The sequence below is a fragment of the Pseudopipra pipra genome, chromosome 1 (genome assembly GCF_036250125.1).
Source record: "Pseudopipra pipra isolate bDixPip1 chromosome 1, bDixPip1.hap1, whole genome shotgun sequence".
In the NCBI taxonomy this organism is placed as follows: domain Eukaryota; kingdom Metazoa; phylum Chordata; class Aves; order Passeriformes; family Pipridae; genus Pseudopipra; species Pseudopipra pipra.
The window spans coordinates 116,716,593-116,735,829 of NC_087549.1; the positions used below are offsets into that span (position 1 = coordinate 116,716,593).

Here is a 19,237-nt window from a genome sequence, read left to right on the forward strand (position 1 = left end):
TAAAAGAGATGATGATGCTGTGCAAAAGTAGTAAGTACATATAAATTAGTTTTCTACCAAATGAATAAAATTACTATTTAAGTCTCAGAACTTTGTAAAAGTTTACAGGTTTTTGTATTTCAAATGATTGAAGAAGAATCGGTGTAACTGTAGACACAGGATTTCTAATTCCTTTGAATTCTCTGTTCTTACTGAACCTGAGAGTAATGGGCATATATCATTAGCAACTGTAAAGTAAAAACCAGTTAGCTCCTAAGGTGACATATAATACTTACAGGAGATTCTGAAAAAAACCTAACAGATAGTGTTCCATGAAGTGGGCAGAAGCATTTTTTCTTCTGTATAAGTAGCCACCAGCTTTTAGACCTTGCTTCCAAAAATCCCTGTTATCCACAGCTCCTCCAGTCTACCGTGTTTTGGACTTGATTTGCGTTCATTGCCTCATGCAGCTAAGCAAGGTGCTTTGAATTGAATGTGTTAAGCCATTAAACATGGAACATGGTATTCAAGATCCAAAATATTCCGTCCTGTTTAAATGCTAATGGTATTCTGCAGATGTGCATTTATGGACATATTACATGGGGTTTTTTTCTTTTTTTTTTTGGCAGCTGACATTGGTGACGGAAGAAGGACAAGAATGATTACATATCCATAATTCCCAGCAGTATGTCAGGTAATCATATTTCGTAAGAGCATCTATGCAATATTTCTTGCTTTGCTGGAGTGATTATTATTAAATACATCCTGCAAAATACTTCTTTAACAAATTCTGAATGCATTGGTACTGAGAATAGAAATCCTTCCTCTACCCAGAGTATAGAGATGTGGGACACCCCTTCCTCAACATTTTTATGTTGAAACTCTCTTCTTCCTTGATTTTCCTTCAGTATCGTAGTTATGTTTTGTTCTAAATGCACATTCCAACTTCAGCATTCCGGCTGAAACTGCCAGGACACCAACAGTTTCTGCTGACTACATTGACCTAAGTTATTTTGTAACATGGATATATATCCCCTGAACTTCACAGTGAGACAGTCAAACTCATGTTACATAGATTACCAAGTACTCTTCAGAGAATTATTGACTAGGTCTGCAGGTGGGCTGAAGATCCAAAGTTGAAATGACCATTAACCATTTTAATCCTGCTTAGCCATCTTATGCCTGCCAGTTGCAAAGCATTTGAGGGCTATGCATAAATTAGCTGTGTCAAAACCCCCATGTATCTAATCCCAGAACAGGGTGTCTAGAAAGATGTACTTACGATGTGGAGATCATCTAGAAAGCCAAAGAATTTCAGACTTCCAGAATTCGTTTTAGCATTAATGAAATTGCCTAAGAAAATGTTCTGCTGATACTGTTTGTCAACGTGTATTTAAGAGCCAAATGCATAAACGGGACCTTTTAAAAGCTTGTTTGTAAAATGCAGCATATGCTACATAGGAAAAGTCATAACTAACAAGACTGAATTCCTGGTGTTATGCTCAAGGGACAGTTTATTTTTACTGACTGTGCATATCAAATATCCTTTCCTTTCCCCTAGAAGGCTCCCATCCTTTCACATTGGCCAGCAAGTGGTAATGGCTTCATTCATCAACAAAGCTGGTCTTCTAACTTTAGGGTTCTAGATATGAGATAGAGGGTAAAATTCATGGGGAGACGCAGAGTATTATTTAAATCTATGCTTTTATAGTAAAATGTATTATTTGATAATATGCAAAGGTGTGGGTTTTTATGGTTTCTTTGCTGCCCATTGAAGAGGAGGTGAATATAAGAAGGAGGCAGAGGGCATTGAGGCAGTTTGTGCAATGAAGTGGAGTAACCTGACCCTCAGTTGATGTGTCAGGCTCTGAACTAGCATCACCACTGCATGAGGATCAGGAAGGAGTTAGTATCCTTAGGCTACATTGGCAGGGCCTGGTAGAGTGTTTTTGCATTGTTCTGCAGGCATTCTAGGCATGATGATTTCATTTGGCAAATACCTGTTTTGGAAGAATTTAAATCATTGACACATAACTTGGTGTCTTCCAGCTCTCTGTTGTGCTCTCTTCTGTCTCATGCTAAACTGTGTTTTATGGCATTTTACGTCAGGTCTTAATGTTGCTGTGGTTTTGGAGAGAGCAGTTAGTAGCTTGTGCTATGTGATGGCAAGAGATGAGGAAGGAAATGCAGTGTGCCCACTTTTTCTGTTGGGTCTGTGGCTTCCTGTGGAGGGCAGTTTTATGGAGATTTTCCACTAGCACTGTAACCAGCCCTGTCTCACTGGACTTGCCCCTGGCAGGGCAGCTCAGCTAAGCTCAGTGAAACACAAAGCCTAATTGGAAGGACCTACATTTTCTACATTTCTTTTGAAAGAAGTGGGCAGAGCAAATAAAGTGCAAAGAAAATAATCATAAGATGACTGTTGGTACAGCTGTAGATGTCCATCACTTTTCCTTATGAGCAGTTCATATTTTCTGTTTCTGATTATAGGAATGACATTCTCTACATGAGTCTGAATGTGAAAAGAAGCATGGATGAAATGAAAATCTTTCAAACTCTATAAAAACTTCATAAATGCCACCATCCAGAGCCAGCCAGGTGTCCTTTCCTAATGAATGAAAATGGAATTTTAGATTCTGTTACTGAGTCACTGGAATAAGAACAGAATCTAATCCAAAACCAAACCATTTGACTAAAATAATGGGCTGTATTCTTCTGAATTTTTGATAGCTAATTTCTCTGCCCATATGTTATATTTTTACTGCGGTATGTATTTTCCTGTTGTAGGTACTGCCCAAAAGCCTTCAGGTTTTAGTGCAATCTAGAGAAGTTTTTCTGACAGAAGGTTGTAGAATTTGGCCTTGACAGTAAAGCTAGGCTGTACTACATTTGCAGTTTCCATAAGAAAAATATTTCAAATATTTTGTCATCTCAGCTTTAAAAACACATACTAGTGTGATTATTTTATGTAGTTATTGCTTTTAATAGAGAGAGTTCAAGTTTGTCAAAATTATTTGGGAACTTCAAAGTTATTAGTATCATCTAAGGATTTCAGAAGTGTAGAAACCCTTACTTAAGAGTGAATAAAATTAAAAATAAAAAGCAAGATTGATGTACCAGGTAAAATATTTGCATGCGAAAAGATAAACTGAAAAGCTGATGTTCAAAGTGAAGTCCAAACTACTCTTCCTTTTCCTTGGAATGCAGAGTTTACCCAGCAATACAGATGGAGTTAATTAACACCTAATATTGGGTACTTGATGCCATTAGAAGCTGACAAGTGAAAAGCTGGATCTACAGCTTTTGTAAACAGTGTTTGTTAGTATACTTTTGCCACTCTAGGTGTCAAAACTTGCCTAACCAGTTTTATTTACACATAACTCAGATGATGACCAAACATTGAGATAAAGGGATTCTTCAGGAGGTGGAGAGCTGGACATAGTATATCTTTGGGTACTATCTCTGAGATAGATGCATTCTGTTCCCATTAACTGAAGCTTGGTAAAATAAATAGTTTTCAGATGAGGGATCACACAAAAAATGTTACATAGCAAACCTGAAAGTTTAACTTTCCTGTTTTGAAACACGATTTTTTTTAAGTGTACGTTGTCTTTTATAGAATCACAGAATCACAGAATGGTTTGGCTTGGAAGGGACCTTTAAAGGTTATCTTGTCCAACCCCCCTGCAATAAGCAGGGACATCTTCAACTAGATTAGGTTTCTCAGAGCCCCATCCAACCTCATCGTTAATGCTTCCAGGGATGGGGCATCCACAACTTCTCTGGACAAGCTGTTCCAGTGTTTTAACACCCTCATTGTAAAAACCTTCTTCCTTACATCTAATCTAATTCAACCCTCTTTCAGCTTAAAACCATTACCCCTTGTCCTATTGCAACGGGCTAAAAAGTTTGTCCCCATCTTTCTTATAGGCCCCCTTTAGGTACTGAAAGGCCACAATAAAGTCTCCACAGAGCTTTCCCTTCTCCAGGCTGAACAATCTCAATTCTCAAACTTTCCTCATAGGAGAGGTGTTCAATCCCTGTGATCATCTTGGTGGTCCTCCTCTGGACTCACTCCAACAGGTCCAGGTCTTTCCTGTGCTGAGGACCCCAGAGCTGGATGCAGCACTCCAGGTGGGGTCTCATGAGAGCAGAGTAGAGGGGCAGAATCATCTCCCTCAACCTGCTGGTAACACTGCTTTTGGTGCAGCCCAGGGTATGATTGGCTTTCTGGGCTGTAACAACAGCTGTTCATCCGCAGCTTTATGGTTGGCACCAACAATTACTGCCCACAGAGTAATATATGGGAAAAAAATGATATAAGCATTTTAAAAATCAGTACTATCTTAGCAATAACTGCAAGTCTTTCTGTCATACATTTGCACGATAGAATAGAAAAATTAAAAAGTTGGAAAGTATTATTTTCTCATTGAGAAGATAGTACTTTCAAATAAATACGTAACATAGTAAATTAAAAACATTCTTTCTGTGTTAATACTGTAGTGAAGCTTCTGGCTTTAGCATCACTATTCACTGGCAATAATCTATTGTTGAAGGCTTCCTTGTGTATATTTTCTCCCAAAATGCAGGACAGCCTCTGAGGCGTGTCTTCATCTTACTTTATTTACTGGAGTGAGAACTGAAGAAGAAATTAAAAAGTGGCTTTTAAAACCTAGAAAATATTTGTAGAATACAGTAAATATTATTTTCACCTTCATGGCAGATGAAGAGTGAATGTAAAGAATATAATAGTAGTGCCAGTGAAATCTGCAGCAGCTCTTTCGCTGACTTCAGCAAGGCCAGGGTTTTACTCTGCTTTTACTCAAGGGTTTCATAATCAACTCAGTCATTGTGCTTCTATGCTCAACACTGTTCTATTCGGTAATGACTGTAAAGTTAGATCAAGATAGGAATTATAATGAAATTAAGTGCTTACATTGGGGAATATAATTTAAATGTCATAAATGCATATTTTCAGTAAGTAGAATTTAATATGCAACATTTCTTGTAACAGGTCTCTCATTTGGAGAAGAAATTTAATCAGCTTTCGTGCAACAAATCCATTTGAAAACCAGTGTGTCCAAGGGTGTTGCATGTAGTTTCCAAGAACTGGGAAAAGTAATAGGATAGGAAAGGTACCACATTTTCTTCATGAGTCTTTTCACTGTAATGCTCATTACCCTGTAAACTTGATATTAATTCAGATGGAGAATAGTTTATTGTTTAACATCAACTGAGAAATTATTTATCCTGAATTTCTATTATGGTTTTTCTAGGATAATTTAATTTGACATACGTCACTGTCTGACACTTCTTTGCCTGCCAGACCACGATAAAATCCAACAACTCAAGTGTATTATTTCTTTTAAGTAATGGACTTTTTAGAAGGATAGTAAATACTTTAATATAAGGTTTTGTTACACTAGGATTCAGCAGCTTTGTAATGAGCTTTTGGGGATTTTCAAAAGGTTAACAAGATTTATATTGTGGGATGTTTTTGCATGAAGCTATGAATCACTCCATGATGGCTCTTATTACTTAGAAGCATATTTTTGAATATGCAGTTAAAAATATCACACTTCATAAGTTCTAGGTTGCAGACACTCTGGTGTAATTTTACCTTCTTTGTTTAAATTTTAATGTTTTTAAAAGTGCTATATCAATACAAAAGCCAAGTAGTCTGCAAAACATTTTGCAATGTTTCAATTTTTTATGCAATTCTTTATGTTGGTGTTTTCTTTTTCATCATAGGGGAAGAAAAGGTTCTCTAAACAGTGGGTTTTTTCTTTGGAGAAACATGAAGATCTTATGTTTCTGTGTTTCTAAACGTGTTTAAATTTGGTATTTACAACTTAGGAATACCTGCTGTTTTTTCCAGATAAGATGTTTTCAAGAGGGTTAAAAAAAAACAAGATTGGTTTAGATTTCATGAGGAACAGAGAAAACAAATGTGTTATTTTTTTAGTTTTGCAGCATTTGCTAGTCATTTTCTGAAATACATTTCATTATGTTAATGCTGCTATTTTTTTCCTTTTCTATTTTGTTTTTAATAATCGATCAGTATACTCAGTCCCTTTCTATAGTAATTTTATTTAAACCACAGCTGTTTCTTGTGCTCACTCATCTTTCCAAAACTTATTTCTGGTGGAAGCAGACTGCTGTGTTTGAAATTTTGAGTATAATTCTTTGACTGTGTTACTCTGTTTCACAACTACCATCAGTTTAGAAGGAGTGCATAGTGTCAATATAAAACATAATTGTTAATTTTGCAGGCAAAAACCTTTTAAAGTAGTTAATAAAAGGACACAAAATGTCCTTCTATGTTTTTTAAGTCTTCTTCACTCCCTGCCACAGGAGTTGCAGCCTGCCATTTTATGATCTTCAAAAGTCTGACCACAGACTGCTGTTTAGTTCTTCTGATAACTGTATGTCAGAGCAATGAACTTACACTGCTTCTCCTTTATATTGAGTTCTAGAGAGAGAGAACACTGTAATTTTTTGTGCCAATTGTAAAGCTGTTGGTAAACTACAGGATTGATGCAATCAGGCACTGTTCAGTTATTTCCATATAAACAAAATACCATTGACATTCCCTTACTGCACTTCTGATTGTGTTCTTTAAAAGTATCAGAATTGCTACACTGCTTACCATAAAAGAAAATGAATGTTCAAGGAAGTGTGTAAATGTTGCAACATATGAAGGCCAGACTTTCACTTCTGCTTTGTTCTGTGTCTGAAAATGGTTTAGACTTGTACCAAGCTTGAGTTTATTTCAAGTTTTGAAGAATTTTCTCCTCACATCCCAGTTTGTCTTTCTTACTGAAGAAACCTTTGAGTCCATTGCTTGGGCAAACTTGATTTGTTTATTTATTTTTTTTTTCTTTGAGAAATTACATATTTGTCAAGACTGCTAGTTTTAGTACTTCTGTTTTTTTTACCTGGCCATTGCTCAAACCTCAGTCCTTCAACAGGAGGTGTTATTTCAAGATACCTGGTATCTCTTTAAGGAATTCTAGAACTAAAATAACTTGAACTGTTTTATGATCTTGAAAAAAGGAAGAGCTTCAATTATGTGCACATATCCACAGGCTTTGCTGTTAGTAGGCAATCACCAAATCTACTGTCCATTCTCCAGTGGGAAGGAGTGGAAGATCTGATGGGGACTGGGAAAAGACCATGTGAACTGATTTGAAAGCTCAAGAAAAAAGCTCAAGGAAGGCAGTACTCTGGATTTTAGAAAAAGGTGATAGTGATCTGAAGTGATTTGTGGAAGTGATTTAAGTGATTTTCTAAATGGCTTCACTGTAACTTATATGTTTTTAAAGATCTATTTTATGTATTTTGATCCATAATCTGAAAATGGTGTTTTGGCTTCTCACTTTTACTTTAGTAGATTCCCAGGCATTAAAAGAATTATCTAACACAATATCAAGAGAGTAAACATCCATTAACATCCCCATATTCACACAAACAGTAGTCTGCAAAATGAGTCCGGGAGAGGTGGATCACTGCCTGTTGGGCATTAAATCAGTCTTGCTTTAAAACAAACAGAGGGAGGTGGTTGTGCACATTAGAGACAGATACTGGGACTCCTTGCCAGAGTGTGTTTTGAATGCAAGAAGTGTACACAAGGGGAGACTGGGCTGCAGTTCAAAGAGAGATCCATTGGGTGTTGCTACGTTTTAGAAAGGCTCAGGCAATCCTTTGGGCTGACAAGTAGGCGGGGATTGTGACACTCTTGGTGGAAATTCTCAGATATACTTGCTTTGTTCTTACTCTTCCCTGGGTATCCACTTATGGCTCCTGCTGGAGAACAGCAGCCAGGTGAGCCCTGTGGTTTGAACAGAACTGTTGTCCTCAGATATACCATCTTCTCAGAAAAACTTCCATGTGTCTTACAGAGCTATGAGAGGGGAAAATGCATGTAGCATCTATGTGGCTGTATTGGTTAGCACCACGTTTCTAGTTCCATTGCGTATCCTGATACCTTACTGCTTTTTCCCTTATAGCTTTGGTCATTCATTTCTTTCTGTATGTTTGTTTTATCTGTAGCTGTTACAAGATTCCATATTGGTGTACACAATTCCTGTTCATTTCTCAAAGGACAGGATTTCAGACAGCTCTTTATTACATACCAAAACCCCGAACCCTGAACCATTTGCTTCTCTGTGCTCAGAATCTGCCTCTTACAGATTCATTTACAGATGAGCTGTCATGTTCTTCTGAATATTCTTTTTCTCTGATTAATTTTTTCTCATGTTTAGAAATTTGCACATAATGTCAAGCTCAGATTCTTGATGAGATAAATATATGTGTAATATTACTTTAATAGTTAATAGAAATTCAGTGTGTTTTTAAAAAGTGATTGCACTGATTCACAGAGGAGCTCGTTAAAATACATCAAGAACAAGGATAAAGATATTACACTGTATATTATGAGTTTCTTAATGTTGCCTTTTCTTACACATTAGAGACTTTTATAACTTTATTGTAATTATCTCCGCACTCTTCTTTCATGGTGATGTAATCTTTGTTTAAAAGATTGAAAATATTGAAATTTAATGTGTCTTGAAATTCATATTTTAAAATGTAATACTTAAATATTTTATAATATTGCCACTGTTAAAGCACGTAACAGTACAACAGTCCTGGATTAAATAATCCTGGCTCTTTGTACTTCCACAACATACACACACACGTTTCTGAAATACTGAAAACCACATGATGGTTTCAGTAGACATCACTACTTCTATCTTAGTCCCTTTCTCTCACTCTACAAATTTTTTCTTATAAGCATTGTCACTTTTATATTTTAAAATTTAGGAAAGAAATGACATGTTCTCAAAGGTTTTATTTAGCACATAGGCAGGATTTACATGTTTATAAAAAAGAGTCTGGCTAGTCTATGTTATCTGTGCTCCATCCTTTTGCTTGTTCAACGATCACATGAACCTAGTTTAAAAGTTGAGAAACTCAATTGTGAAGTGTTTCCCTATTTTATAAGGAAGCATAAGAAGAAAATGCCGTGGTATTATTTGGGAGAAGAGGGAAGGACAAGAAAAGAAAAGGAAAGAGGAGAGGAGAAGCAAAATAAAGGAGGGAAAATAAAATACTGTGAACTGACAGCGAGATTAATGAGAAGAAATGAAACCTAAGCCTTGTGTGGCACAGATAGTTTAATCTTTCCTGGCACAAACATGCATGAAAACTTTACATGCTTTTACTTATAGTTACTTTGTGTGGTTTAAAATGCTTGAACAAAATACAAATTGGGTGTTAATTTTGTGAGGGAAGTGTCCTTTAATTGTAGCTTGGTTGCTTTTTTTTATCTCAAGTCATCATGTAAAAATCATCTAGTGTTATCAGACTGGGTCCATACGAAGCTAGGCTACCTACTGTGCACCTGTCAGTCCTAATCCTGATGCATTTGCCTTAGTTGATCTCTCTGAAGCCAACCCACTTCAGTGTCCTTAGATGCTTGCATACTTCAATGTCAAAAAAAAACCCAAACCAATGAAGTTCTGTTGCCCTTGCTGCTCTGTTTTCAATAAACCCGAGGTATGAGAAAAGGCAAGACATATAAAATTTTTGCAACCAAGTAAGTTAATGACAATTCAGAGATTGCTAAGATGTTCTCCTACTGCTACTATTTTGATTAGCTGCACGGTGAAATATTGTGTAGAGAAAATTTTCTGAGAGACTCTCCTCTGAGCGGTTTCGGAATGTAAAATAACTTTTTGTCATGAGAGGAAGTGTCTTTGTAACTGTAAAAACAGCAATCCTCTGACATCCTAGAACTGCTGATTTACCTTTTGCCTTGCAACTAAGCGACAGCCTGTTGCTGAGGGTGAAAAATAAATGTTTACACTCCCCAAAAGAGTGTGAGCAATGTAATCAGCCTCTGAGGAGCAAGGACTGATTGCCTGTGTGGTCATAGCAGCTTTCATCACCAATGGATCTAGCCGTCAGCCAGAGCTACTGTGGTATAAAGCACTAATAGTAATAACAGGAATGCAAATGCCAGCCTTGAGTGTAACAGGGAAGATCCCAAGCTAGGAAAAATAGAGTAATTCTCAGGGCACAGCAGGGGGAATTTAATGCAGTGCCTCTAAGGTTGTTGTGAGTACAGAGAACAGGCAGTCTTTCAGTGTGTTTTGTGGTCCTATGCTGTCACTCAGATTCTGTCACGATTTGTATACAGCTCGTTGCAGCAGGAAACACTATCCTCCCTCCTGGCTGGCTGGCTACCATCTCCAGTCTTTCTGGAAGAAACAACTTATGACTCTCTTCAGTTGTACTGAAAAAAGGAGAGGTTTTTTGTATCCCTTCCTTGACTACTGTTGGTGGATACTAGTAGAGAAGTAGGAAAAAACCCATAGAACTGAGATGAAAACAAATGAATTGTCCCATTGTTTTTATAGTTCTTTATATACTGACATTCAGATAACACTGCATATCTGAGAACAGGTCTACCTTCACAATCACCCATTAGGAGTCTTTGTCTGGGCCCATAATAAAAAAATTTGGAGGGATTCTCCTTGCCTGTGCTTATAGTTTAGCTCAGTGAGCAGTTCATTTGCTAAAACTTTTTCTGCTTCTATAAAACAAACCTTTAAAGAGCCTCTGAGGAAGTCTTTTGACTTGTTGACTGCTCAAATGCCAGTTATTGCTACGATGTGCTTTATGAAATTCTCGATGATTCCTTTACTTATGTTGACAAGAAGAGCTCTAGGCCCTGCTTATTAGTCCCTCTTTACTCTGAAATATGGCCTGTGTTTTCAGTCATGGTTCATCCCAGTAGGCTGTACTGCTTCCTGCCTTAATTATAGCCATTTTAGCAGTAGCTGGAGGGAGAGAGAGGTGCTTCTCTTACAAGTAGGGAGCTCAGACAAAATTACATTATCATCCTTTATCAAAGATTTTGGTTTGACAAGACCAAGAGTAGATGTAGGAGATTTCAACTGTGTTCTTTGTTGGGGGGAGAAAAAAAAGAAAAAAAAGCCTTTGAGAAATCCAGGCAAGATATGTTAGAAAAAATGGAGTTGAATAAATTTAACATAAAAAGGTGAATGGTAATTTAAGACATATCTGCTGTGCCATAGTGTAGAAAGTACAAGAAAAGGAGACAAAATATGAGACCCCTCAGTGGTAGTTCCTTACAACTTAATCCTTGTCTAGAAAAATTTGAATGTGAAATGTCCCTGGTGACTGAAGAGAATTTGTGAAATAAAGTGCAAACTTGTTAAATTAAATAAACTGTAGCTAACATGAGAGTCAGAATAGTGAGACAAATTTCAGAGGGAACTGAAAGGAAAAGAGAGGGTGCTGGGTTAGCCTTTGTGAACTCTGCCTGGGCAAATTCCAAATGATGGAAGAGGTAATAGAATCAGTTTCTTCTCATAGTTTAAATGTGTCTAGAATCATATTTTAAAATCTCACAGATGCTTTGCAAACACAGAAATTGGAAAATATGTTTTAATTTTTTTTTTTTAAGTTATGAAGGGGTTTAGAGTTCTTTGTTAAAGTTAAAAATCTGTAAGCCCTGTGCGACACCCTGTCTGAATCCTTGGGAAACAAGTTTCACCATTGTAGTGAATGTATGGTTTTTGATTAAAATGAAAGGTAAAACAAGTCCTTATAGGCTAAAAGACAGCAAAGATGACCTTTAATATCAAAGATAAATTTAGGTGAAAAAGTATAGAAATTTTTGCCTAATGAAATTGAACAGCCTGGATTATGAATTACTGATCTCAAGGACTAATAGCAAGACCTGAGTAACTGAGGATATAACTGACTTTTTTAAATGAAGTCAAGAATTGTGTGGTGTCAGTGGTCTGCTCAAGAAACCAACAAAGCAAGGATCTATTTATGAGTGAATTATAGAAATGTCTGTATTTTTAACACATATATTGCACATGCTTGACTTTTGCATTTATGTAAAGATGCAATATTATCCATGAAGGGAGATAACTGACATGTGAAGGAAGACAAGGGAGAGTAGCTTTGTACTGAACCAGGTACATTGTCTGAGATTATACAAAGTATAGAGGAAGGGTGGGTTATAGTGCACAGTTCCTCTTCGTGCATGAAGAGTGAAGTGGGTAAGTTCAGATCTTACAGAGGAGTTCTGTGCAGCTCCCAGTGAGCCTTGTCAGAACAATCCAGTCTCTTCCTCTGGGCTTAAATTTATGAAGTCAAGAGAATATAAAAGTGTTTGATTTATTAAAAAAAAAATCATATTCTGTTCTTTTTTTTTTTAATTGCCTAGTGTTCTCTGGGTTACTTTCACTATTCTATTTTAAACCTGATTATCCTCCTACAAGTGATATTCTCTTGTCGTATTACCTGCATTTAGAGTTAGTTTTTAATTTTACCAAGAAAATCAAGTCTGAACTAGAGTAGATCTATAAAGCCAGAAGTAAGTAAGTAGGGGCAAATTCTGTAGGTAACTTACCTGCCCTGTGCATTGATTCCATGATGCTAGGTAGTTTCTCACACAAATTCATGTTACTGATGTCCAGCTGAATACAGTGAGTAGAAGGAATGAACTTGTAACTGCAAATATCAGGTGAGCTTGTATTCCTAGCAGAAAAAAAGGTATGCATTAACATTTAAAATTAAATAACATCTTGAGAAAAGCTATAATGCTATCAGGGACTAACATAAGATAACAGTATTTAATACTAACTATAATTAAGTTTCCTGAATGTGTCCTTGATTGGAAATGTTCCACTTAATGGAAGTCTTAGGACAAAACTTTCAGAAACAGCAATATTATGATAGATCTGGAGACTGAAATCCAAAGTTATCTTGAATCATTTTTACCTAGAAATTACTGACTTAGTATGCACTTATTTACTAATATGTTACTTTACTGAGTGAAATGTATGTAAAATTAACTCTTAGGTTGATTAAAACAGCAGAATCTTGCTATGATTAAAACCAGTATCAGTCATCAAATGTTTGGAATTTGCTATTTTCTATATGCAAGTTAGACAGCTATTTTGTATTTGAATTTTGCTACATATAATATAAATTCTTTAAATATGGAATGTGATCTGTGATGTATCATTTCTACAGCGTTTAGTTTTGCTCCCAAGAAAGAGAAAGTGGGCTATATTTAGTTTTACAAATTTATCAACTAGTGGTATCTCCCATTTCTTCTATACCAAGGAATAAATAAATTATGACCACTTAGATCAAATCATGCAGCTTTAGTATTGTTCATTATCTACACCAGACCCAAGTGTCCATGCTCCTGTGATAAAATTAGCATCTCTGATACTCTGCTGTAACGACAAGTAGAGAAAGGCAGTAGGTAGCAAAAGCGGAACTGCTAAGCATGCCCACATAAGAATGTCACACTTAGGTAACAGAGTGTCCCTCAGGTCAGCCTACGATAAGAGCAAAGTCAAACAAGGCTGAATCCTTGATGTTTTGTGTTTTAAGTATCTGAAAATTGTTCACGACCAGCCTCGACCTACAAGACCTCAAATGATCATATGAGCAAGGCAATAAATCGGTGGTAACTTGCCCAGGGGCCCATGTTGTAGTTGTGATGTTGTGAAAGTTGCATCTAGTGTTAGCCTGTCCACGTAGATCTGCCTACTTGTTCAGGCTTCTCAGACGGAAAAATTTATATTTACTTGTACCGAAGGGGAACAATGGTGGCTGAATGGGCATGGCTGAAAGGTTCTGCATCGTATCAGTGCAGTCCAGTGGAGATGCACGGGAATACCACAGCATCAGGAGAGCTGGGGAACCACTTGCTTTCCAAAACTCCACACCTGAGCAAGATTTTGGCAAAGCCAACACTTTGTAGCCCTGCAGTATTTGCCAAACATCCAGGACGTGGCCTCCTGTTGTGGGACAGACTGATTCACCTTCCTGACAGAAATCAAAAATGGAATTTAGTGGGCATAGCAGAAAACCGTTTCTGTAGGAAAAGACACTTCAAAAATTATGATATCCAGAGGAATGGACAGCAGCTTTCGCAATGTCTTCATGCTTCAACCTGGACTAGCACAATTTTACAACCAGGCCATACAAAAGCAAACTTTCAAGTCATGTCAAGTGCCCAGGAATACCAAAAAGAAGAAAAAAAGTGTAAAGGTAACTGGCATTATCATGCAGAGCACAGCAAATGCTGTATTAAAAAAATCCAAAAACCTCAAGCAAAACCAAGTTGTTATGTCATTGTTTATTATCAGGGATTTGGCCATTGGTAAAAGCATTATTATGGAGGGGGGTGTTTTCTTGTTACCAACTTTTTTTTTTTCATCAGGATAATTGTGATTTTTAGTTTTCCTTTCTATTTAATTTAGTAGCTTAGTGACAAGCCCTGATGACAATGTGATGAGTACTTACTGGGGGTTTCTGTGTGATACCTAATACAAAATAATACCTGTTCTTTTAGAGCTTTTAAAAAGTATTCATCTTTCTCTTTATGGTCTTGGTAAGCTGATCAAAAATCTTTTCTGAACCTGGCCTTTTTTAATGGAGCATATCTTTGATACATGAAAAATGCAAAGGCAAAAGAAAGCATTCTTTTACTACTTTCAGTGTATTCATCTCTCACCTGTGTCTGTGTTGTTTGCCGTCTTTCTTATTATTAACCATCCCCAAAGCCTCAATAAGTGCATGTACAGAACTTAAATGGAACTTGTTGTTAGGATTATTCTTTGCCTCACTAGTCAGGAGAATAAACCATTTTCTTTCACGTAGGTTGTTTTGTTCACATCAGCACAGCATTGAAGGAATTCCTTTTCAGAATCACAGTTGCTTAGGTATTAGCACAAATTTAGTGCTTAAGTTATTTTTATTCCTTTTTAAACTTGGATAAATAGTTCTTCATTGTTCTTTGCCTAAAAAATAATTACTGCATATTGGGAGGGGGGGATTACAAGTTGTTTTCTTTTACTTAAGTCTTGCGTCACTCCAGGAAGAAAGATTACAGTGTCAGGCAGGATATCACCTCATGAAAAAGTTAAACTGGTCTAAGTACCTGATTTCTTTAGATTTAGTTGTGCTTTACCTCAGAATGCCTCTTTGCTAACAGATGTCAGGTGTTGATCGCTTTAACGTCTTACTAAGGGCTGTCAGGAGGCTTCCAAACCCAGACAGTCCCATCCAGGAGTCTGTTAATTATGTTGTGTCAAGCTAAATTAGCCTGCTTTCTGCTTAGTTTTATTTTTGAACAAATAAAACTTTTCACCTTGAAGTTTTCACGAGGAGTTGGGATAGGGAATGACTCAGAAAAGGTACATGTTATAAGTATTGGTGGTTACTTTCTCAAGAGATAAGCTCTGTAATTAACTGATGTCTGCTAACAGGGTCTTCCAATTATGATATATGGGGAGGCTTAACAAATTGGGTTGTCTGGGTCACAGGTCTATAATTACTCTTAGTAATATTTGCTCAGAGACCATCTCAAAAGTTGTCAAACACTATTCAAGAATTTCGTTAGCCCGCGTGTTGACAGACCTCTCAAGGAGCAAACAATTTCTGAAAGACCATGTGCTACCTACACGTTGTGAATACTGCAAGAAAAAGCAAGCACAAACCCTCGAGGAGTCCTGATAAGGAAAGAGCAATCTCCTTTCTCTTTTAACCAAATTTATTCAAGATGTCGAAAATATTTTGAGGGATAACTGGAATTGTAGTGAATCTGAACATTTAAATATAAACTATGACATTCTTTGTTATCCAAACAGACTATTGAAGTGTTTCATTAAAAGGTGCATCACACTGGCACATTATGAGTCACATACAAATTTATTGGCATGTCATAACCGAAGTACAGTGAGTTTTGTGAGAGGAGCAGTTTTAGAGAAATAAGTAACTTAGTACATGTGGAGAAGAGAGGTGTGCTGCTGTCTAAGTGAGGTTTTCCTTGGTTTATACCAGGGGCAGCTAGTTTGAAGCTTGCCGCATCTGTTGCAAACCCAAAGAAATTATTTTATGCTCGAAGGATTTGGCTCTTTTTCCTTCAATTGTATCACTTGCTATAATAAATGTAGCATAGACAAAACGGCGATTTATAATATCTTCAATTCCACTGAGACGTACTTCAGGAACTGTCAATTGCTGTTGTAACTTTTCAACGCTGGAATTCCATAATTCTACCTGCTTTATGATTTAGTCACAAATAGCGTTTTCAAACTAAGATAAACACTATAAAGACTTAATTTTCTGGTTTTGTAAATGCTTGTTATTACTTTTGATTCTGATGTTTGAAGTTTTCTTAGTTTAATGTCTAACAATAAGTTTGCATAGTCACACTTTTGAGGGACCATTTTGAGTCTTTGATCATAGTATGTAAAGTGAATGAATATGGTGATGCAAATACATATGTTAAAAAGAGATGGTAACTCGTGTGGGCATGGAGATAGCTGTATGTGACAAATTATGTGTGTTGCAAAGGCTACATTAGGATTTCTGCTCAAAAGCTGTTACGGTTTTCAATATATTTTCCTTACAATGTGAAAAGACCTGTCTGGGATGTGGCCCATGTTATGAAAGCACAGATTTGTGTTCTCTGGGAAAAGCAGTGGTCTAATTTTTTTTTCCCAAAACCGTCATCAGAGGTGGCTGAGAGAATACAGGCAACAAGAAAATCTATAAATAGGAAATATAACAGTTATTTTGTAATGTGTAAAAATTTGTATTACAAAACCAGGAGCTGATAATACAAGTGTACAAAACTGTGAAGAGTTCAGAAAGGTATGTTTAATCCTTGCAACTACATGTTCAAATGTGCAAAATTTTTTTACCAAATACTGGATTTTTATTTATCTCTATTCACACGTGAAGTGTGAACACAGCCAACATAAGAGCCTTCCTTTTGGTCCTTTAGTAGTGGCACTCTGCCCTGACTAATTTGAATGCTCTGCAATGCTTCCCACGTACTGACATTGCCAAATCTTTTAGAAGTAGCTTGTAGGAGCCCTAAGTGCTGCACTGAGATACTCAGGACTCTGGCCCAGGGATGCACAGTTTGGAAAAGGTCAGGAGAATAGGACTCCTGTGGGTAATATGCCACCTGCGCATCACACAGGTAGCTGAGGTGCACAGCGGAGTGGATTTCACTGAACAGTTCTTCTTTTCTGTGTCAGGCAGTTGGTTGGGCTGTAGCGTCCAGAGGATCGTCCACAGGATTGCTGGCTTTCCTTAACATATCTATGGGTTCATTTTGGTGGGTTTTGTAACCAAGTTAAGAAGAGAACTGCAGCTTAGTGGGGTGTTTAATTGTTTGTAATTAAAAGTCTTAGTCATAACTGTAAAACAGGAGCTGATGAAGAGCTGAATGGTCTAGTGTAAAGTAGCCTCTTCTGCAGACACCTCTTTTCAGGCATTCTCAGCCTGATTTCTGCCCACCCAGTGTAACATCCCTGACTGCGCTGCACTTACTTCTGATTTACACCAGGGTGAGTATATAAAAACCTTTGGGGCATTCAAGGCCCATGTTTAACAAGTAATTTCTGCCTTTTTTAGTACAATGAACTGACATCTCAGACTGTGAGAAGTTTGAGCTCTGGATCCTTTGCTGTCACAGTATCAAAGTTTCTGTTTTATCACTGGCCTGTTTGCTTGAATTGAAGATTTTATTCTGATGGTGATTAATTTCCATGTGTTCACATAATCAGACACTTGTGAACTAATAAAATTCCAAGTGCAATACTATATTGCTGAAGGCAATGAAAGCTCAACATGACACAAAGACTCTAATATTCAAACTGTAATACAAGACAAAGAAAAACTGTTAATATTATTCTAGTCCATTTTCAGACTTTTGATAAAGACCCTGTCTGACTCTCTTTTATCAGACAATTCAAAGGAATACATGACAGGGACCTGCAGGATTGGACCCTAAGAAATTAAAATATTTTAGGATTATTTCAGTTTTAATAAGGATGTTAAGACTTTGCAAAGTTCTTGCAAGGATGATCAATGAACTGACTCGTTTCCAAGAGAACAACAATCTGCAGTGCTATAAACCTCTATAATGTTAGCACTTTACAGGTAAGGAACCCACATTCCCTGGCAGTGTTTATCATTCTTTTTTTTTGTTGTTGGAAAAGGCTTCCATCCATTTTTCTTTTTCTCCTTGTCCTTCACAGTTTCATATAATTTAATTTCCTTGCAGTATTACAGTAACTCTTGACAAAAATAGAACATATAACACATTTCTAAACATTATTGACATAGCAATAGAAAATAAGAAATGTTTGAGGGATTTATTTTGGAACAGAGAGTAAGTCACAGGCTGTGCCATGTTGATGTACTATTTCCTCAGGTGCCATCCTGGCTGGAACAGCTCTGCCAACACACAGTCTCAGTTCTGTTTAGTTTTTCAGTAACAAACCTAAATCAAATCAGGGGTAAAAAACCAAGAGAAGAGAAAATTTGTGGGAATTTTGATTCTGCTGGCAAAGCAAGTCTACATGGGGGAAAAATTCCCAATAAAAATTTAAAGCCTAGTTCCCCAAGGCTTTTCTGGGTGGTGTAGAAGTATTCAGGTATTCTGCTCTGCTAACCTGTGAAACACAACCTCACCTCTGTGCAAGCTCTAACATAAATTCCTGTTAGCTGCACAGGAGATAGTTTTGTGGTAAAGGAACAACCCATGTACTTGCGCTTGCAGAATGTTTTCTCTCTGAGGAGTGTGGAGAAGTAAGGTCAGCAAGCTGTGTGCATTACATTTGTATGTGCTACACTATTACCACCGAACGCCTAAATGGGCATCGTTTGGGGGGTTCTGTGCAAACAACTATTGCAGAATTTCTTACGAAACACAGGCATTTTTTATGAAGTGTTGAACATCCATTCGTGAAAAATCACATCCCGCCTGAGACATGCTTTTTATCACAAAGTCACTGTTTGTAAAATCTAGATGATGGACCTGAGCTAAAATGAAAAATTAACTTTTTCATTGCTTTTTCACATTGTATTTCACGGTGGTATTTGTTGAGTTAGATAATGGTAAGTGAATGAGGGTTCATTTGGGTTTTACTTCTGGAATTTCAGTAACTATTAGTGCTCTTAATGAAGTAAGATGTTACTTTAAATTGTTAGAGTCTTAGAAGAATAAGTTCGTTTGGAAGCAACTTTATTGACTTCAGTAAGATTGATCTTGGTAGAGTTCATTTTGACTTAACAAATATATTATTATTTTCTGAGCAAGTTAATAAGAAATGTGTTAAAGATGCTTCTTTTATAGTTAGAGGGGGAAAAAAATCCAATCATCAATTTAAACTTC

The 19,237-nt window shown here is 36.8% G+C and overlaps 1 protein-coding gene across 11 annotated transcripts in view; it reads left to right on the forward strand.

Annotated features, from left to right (window-relative positions):
• Positions 1 to 19,237, forward strand: part of THRB (thyroid hormone receptor beta) — a 169,632-nt gene that overhangs the window by 115,280 nt on the left and 35,115 nt on the right. For all 11 annotated transcript variants that reach the window (XM_064672943.1, XM_064672970.1, XM_064672933.1 and 8 more), the window contains one exon: positions 609 to 673. In XM_064672943.1, coding sequence (XP_064529013.1) covers positions 667 to 673 — 7 coding nt within the window. In that variant the 5' untranslated portion in view covers positions 609 to 666. The remainder of the gene's footprint in view (positions 1 to 608; positions 674 to 19,237) is intronic.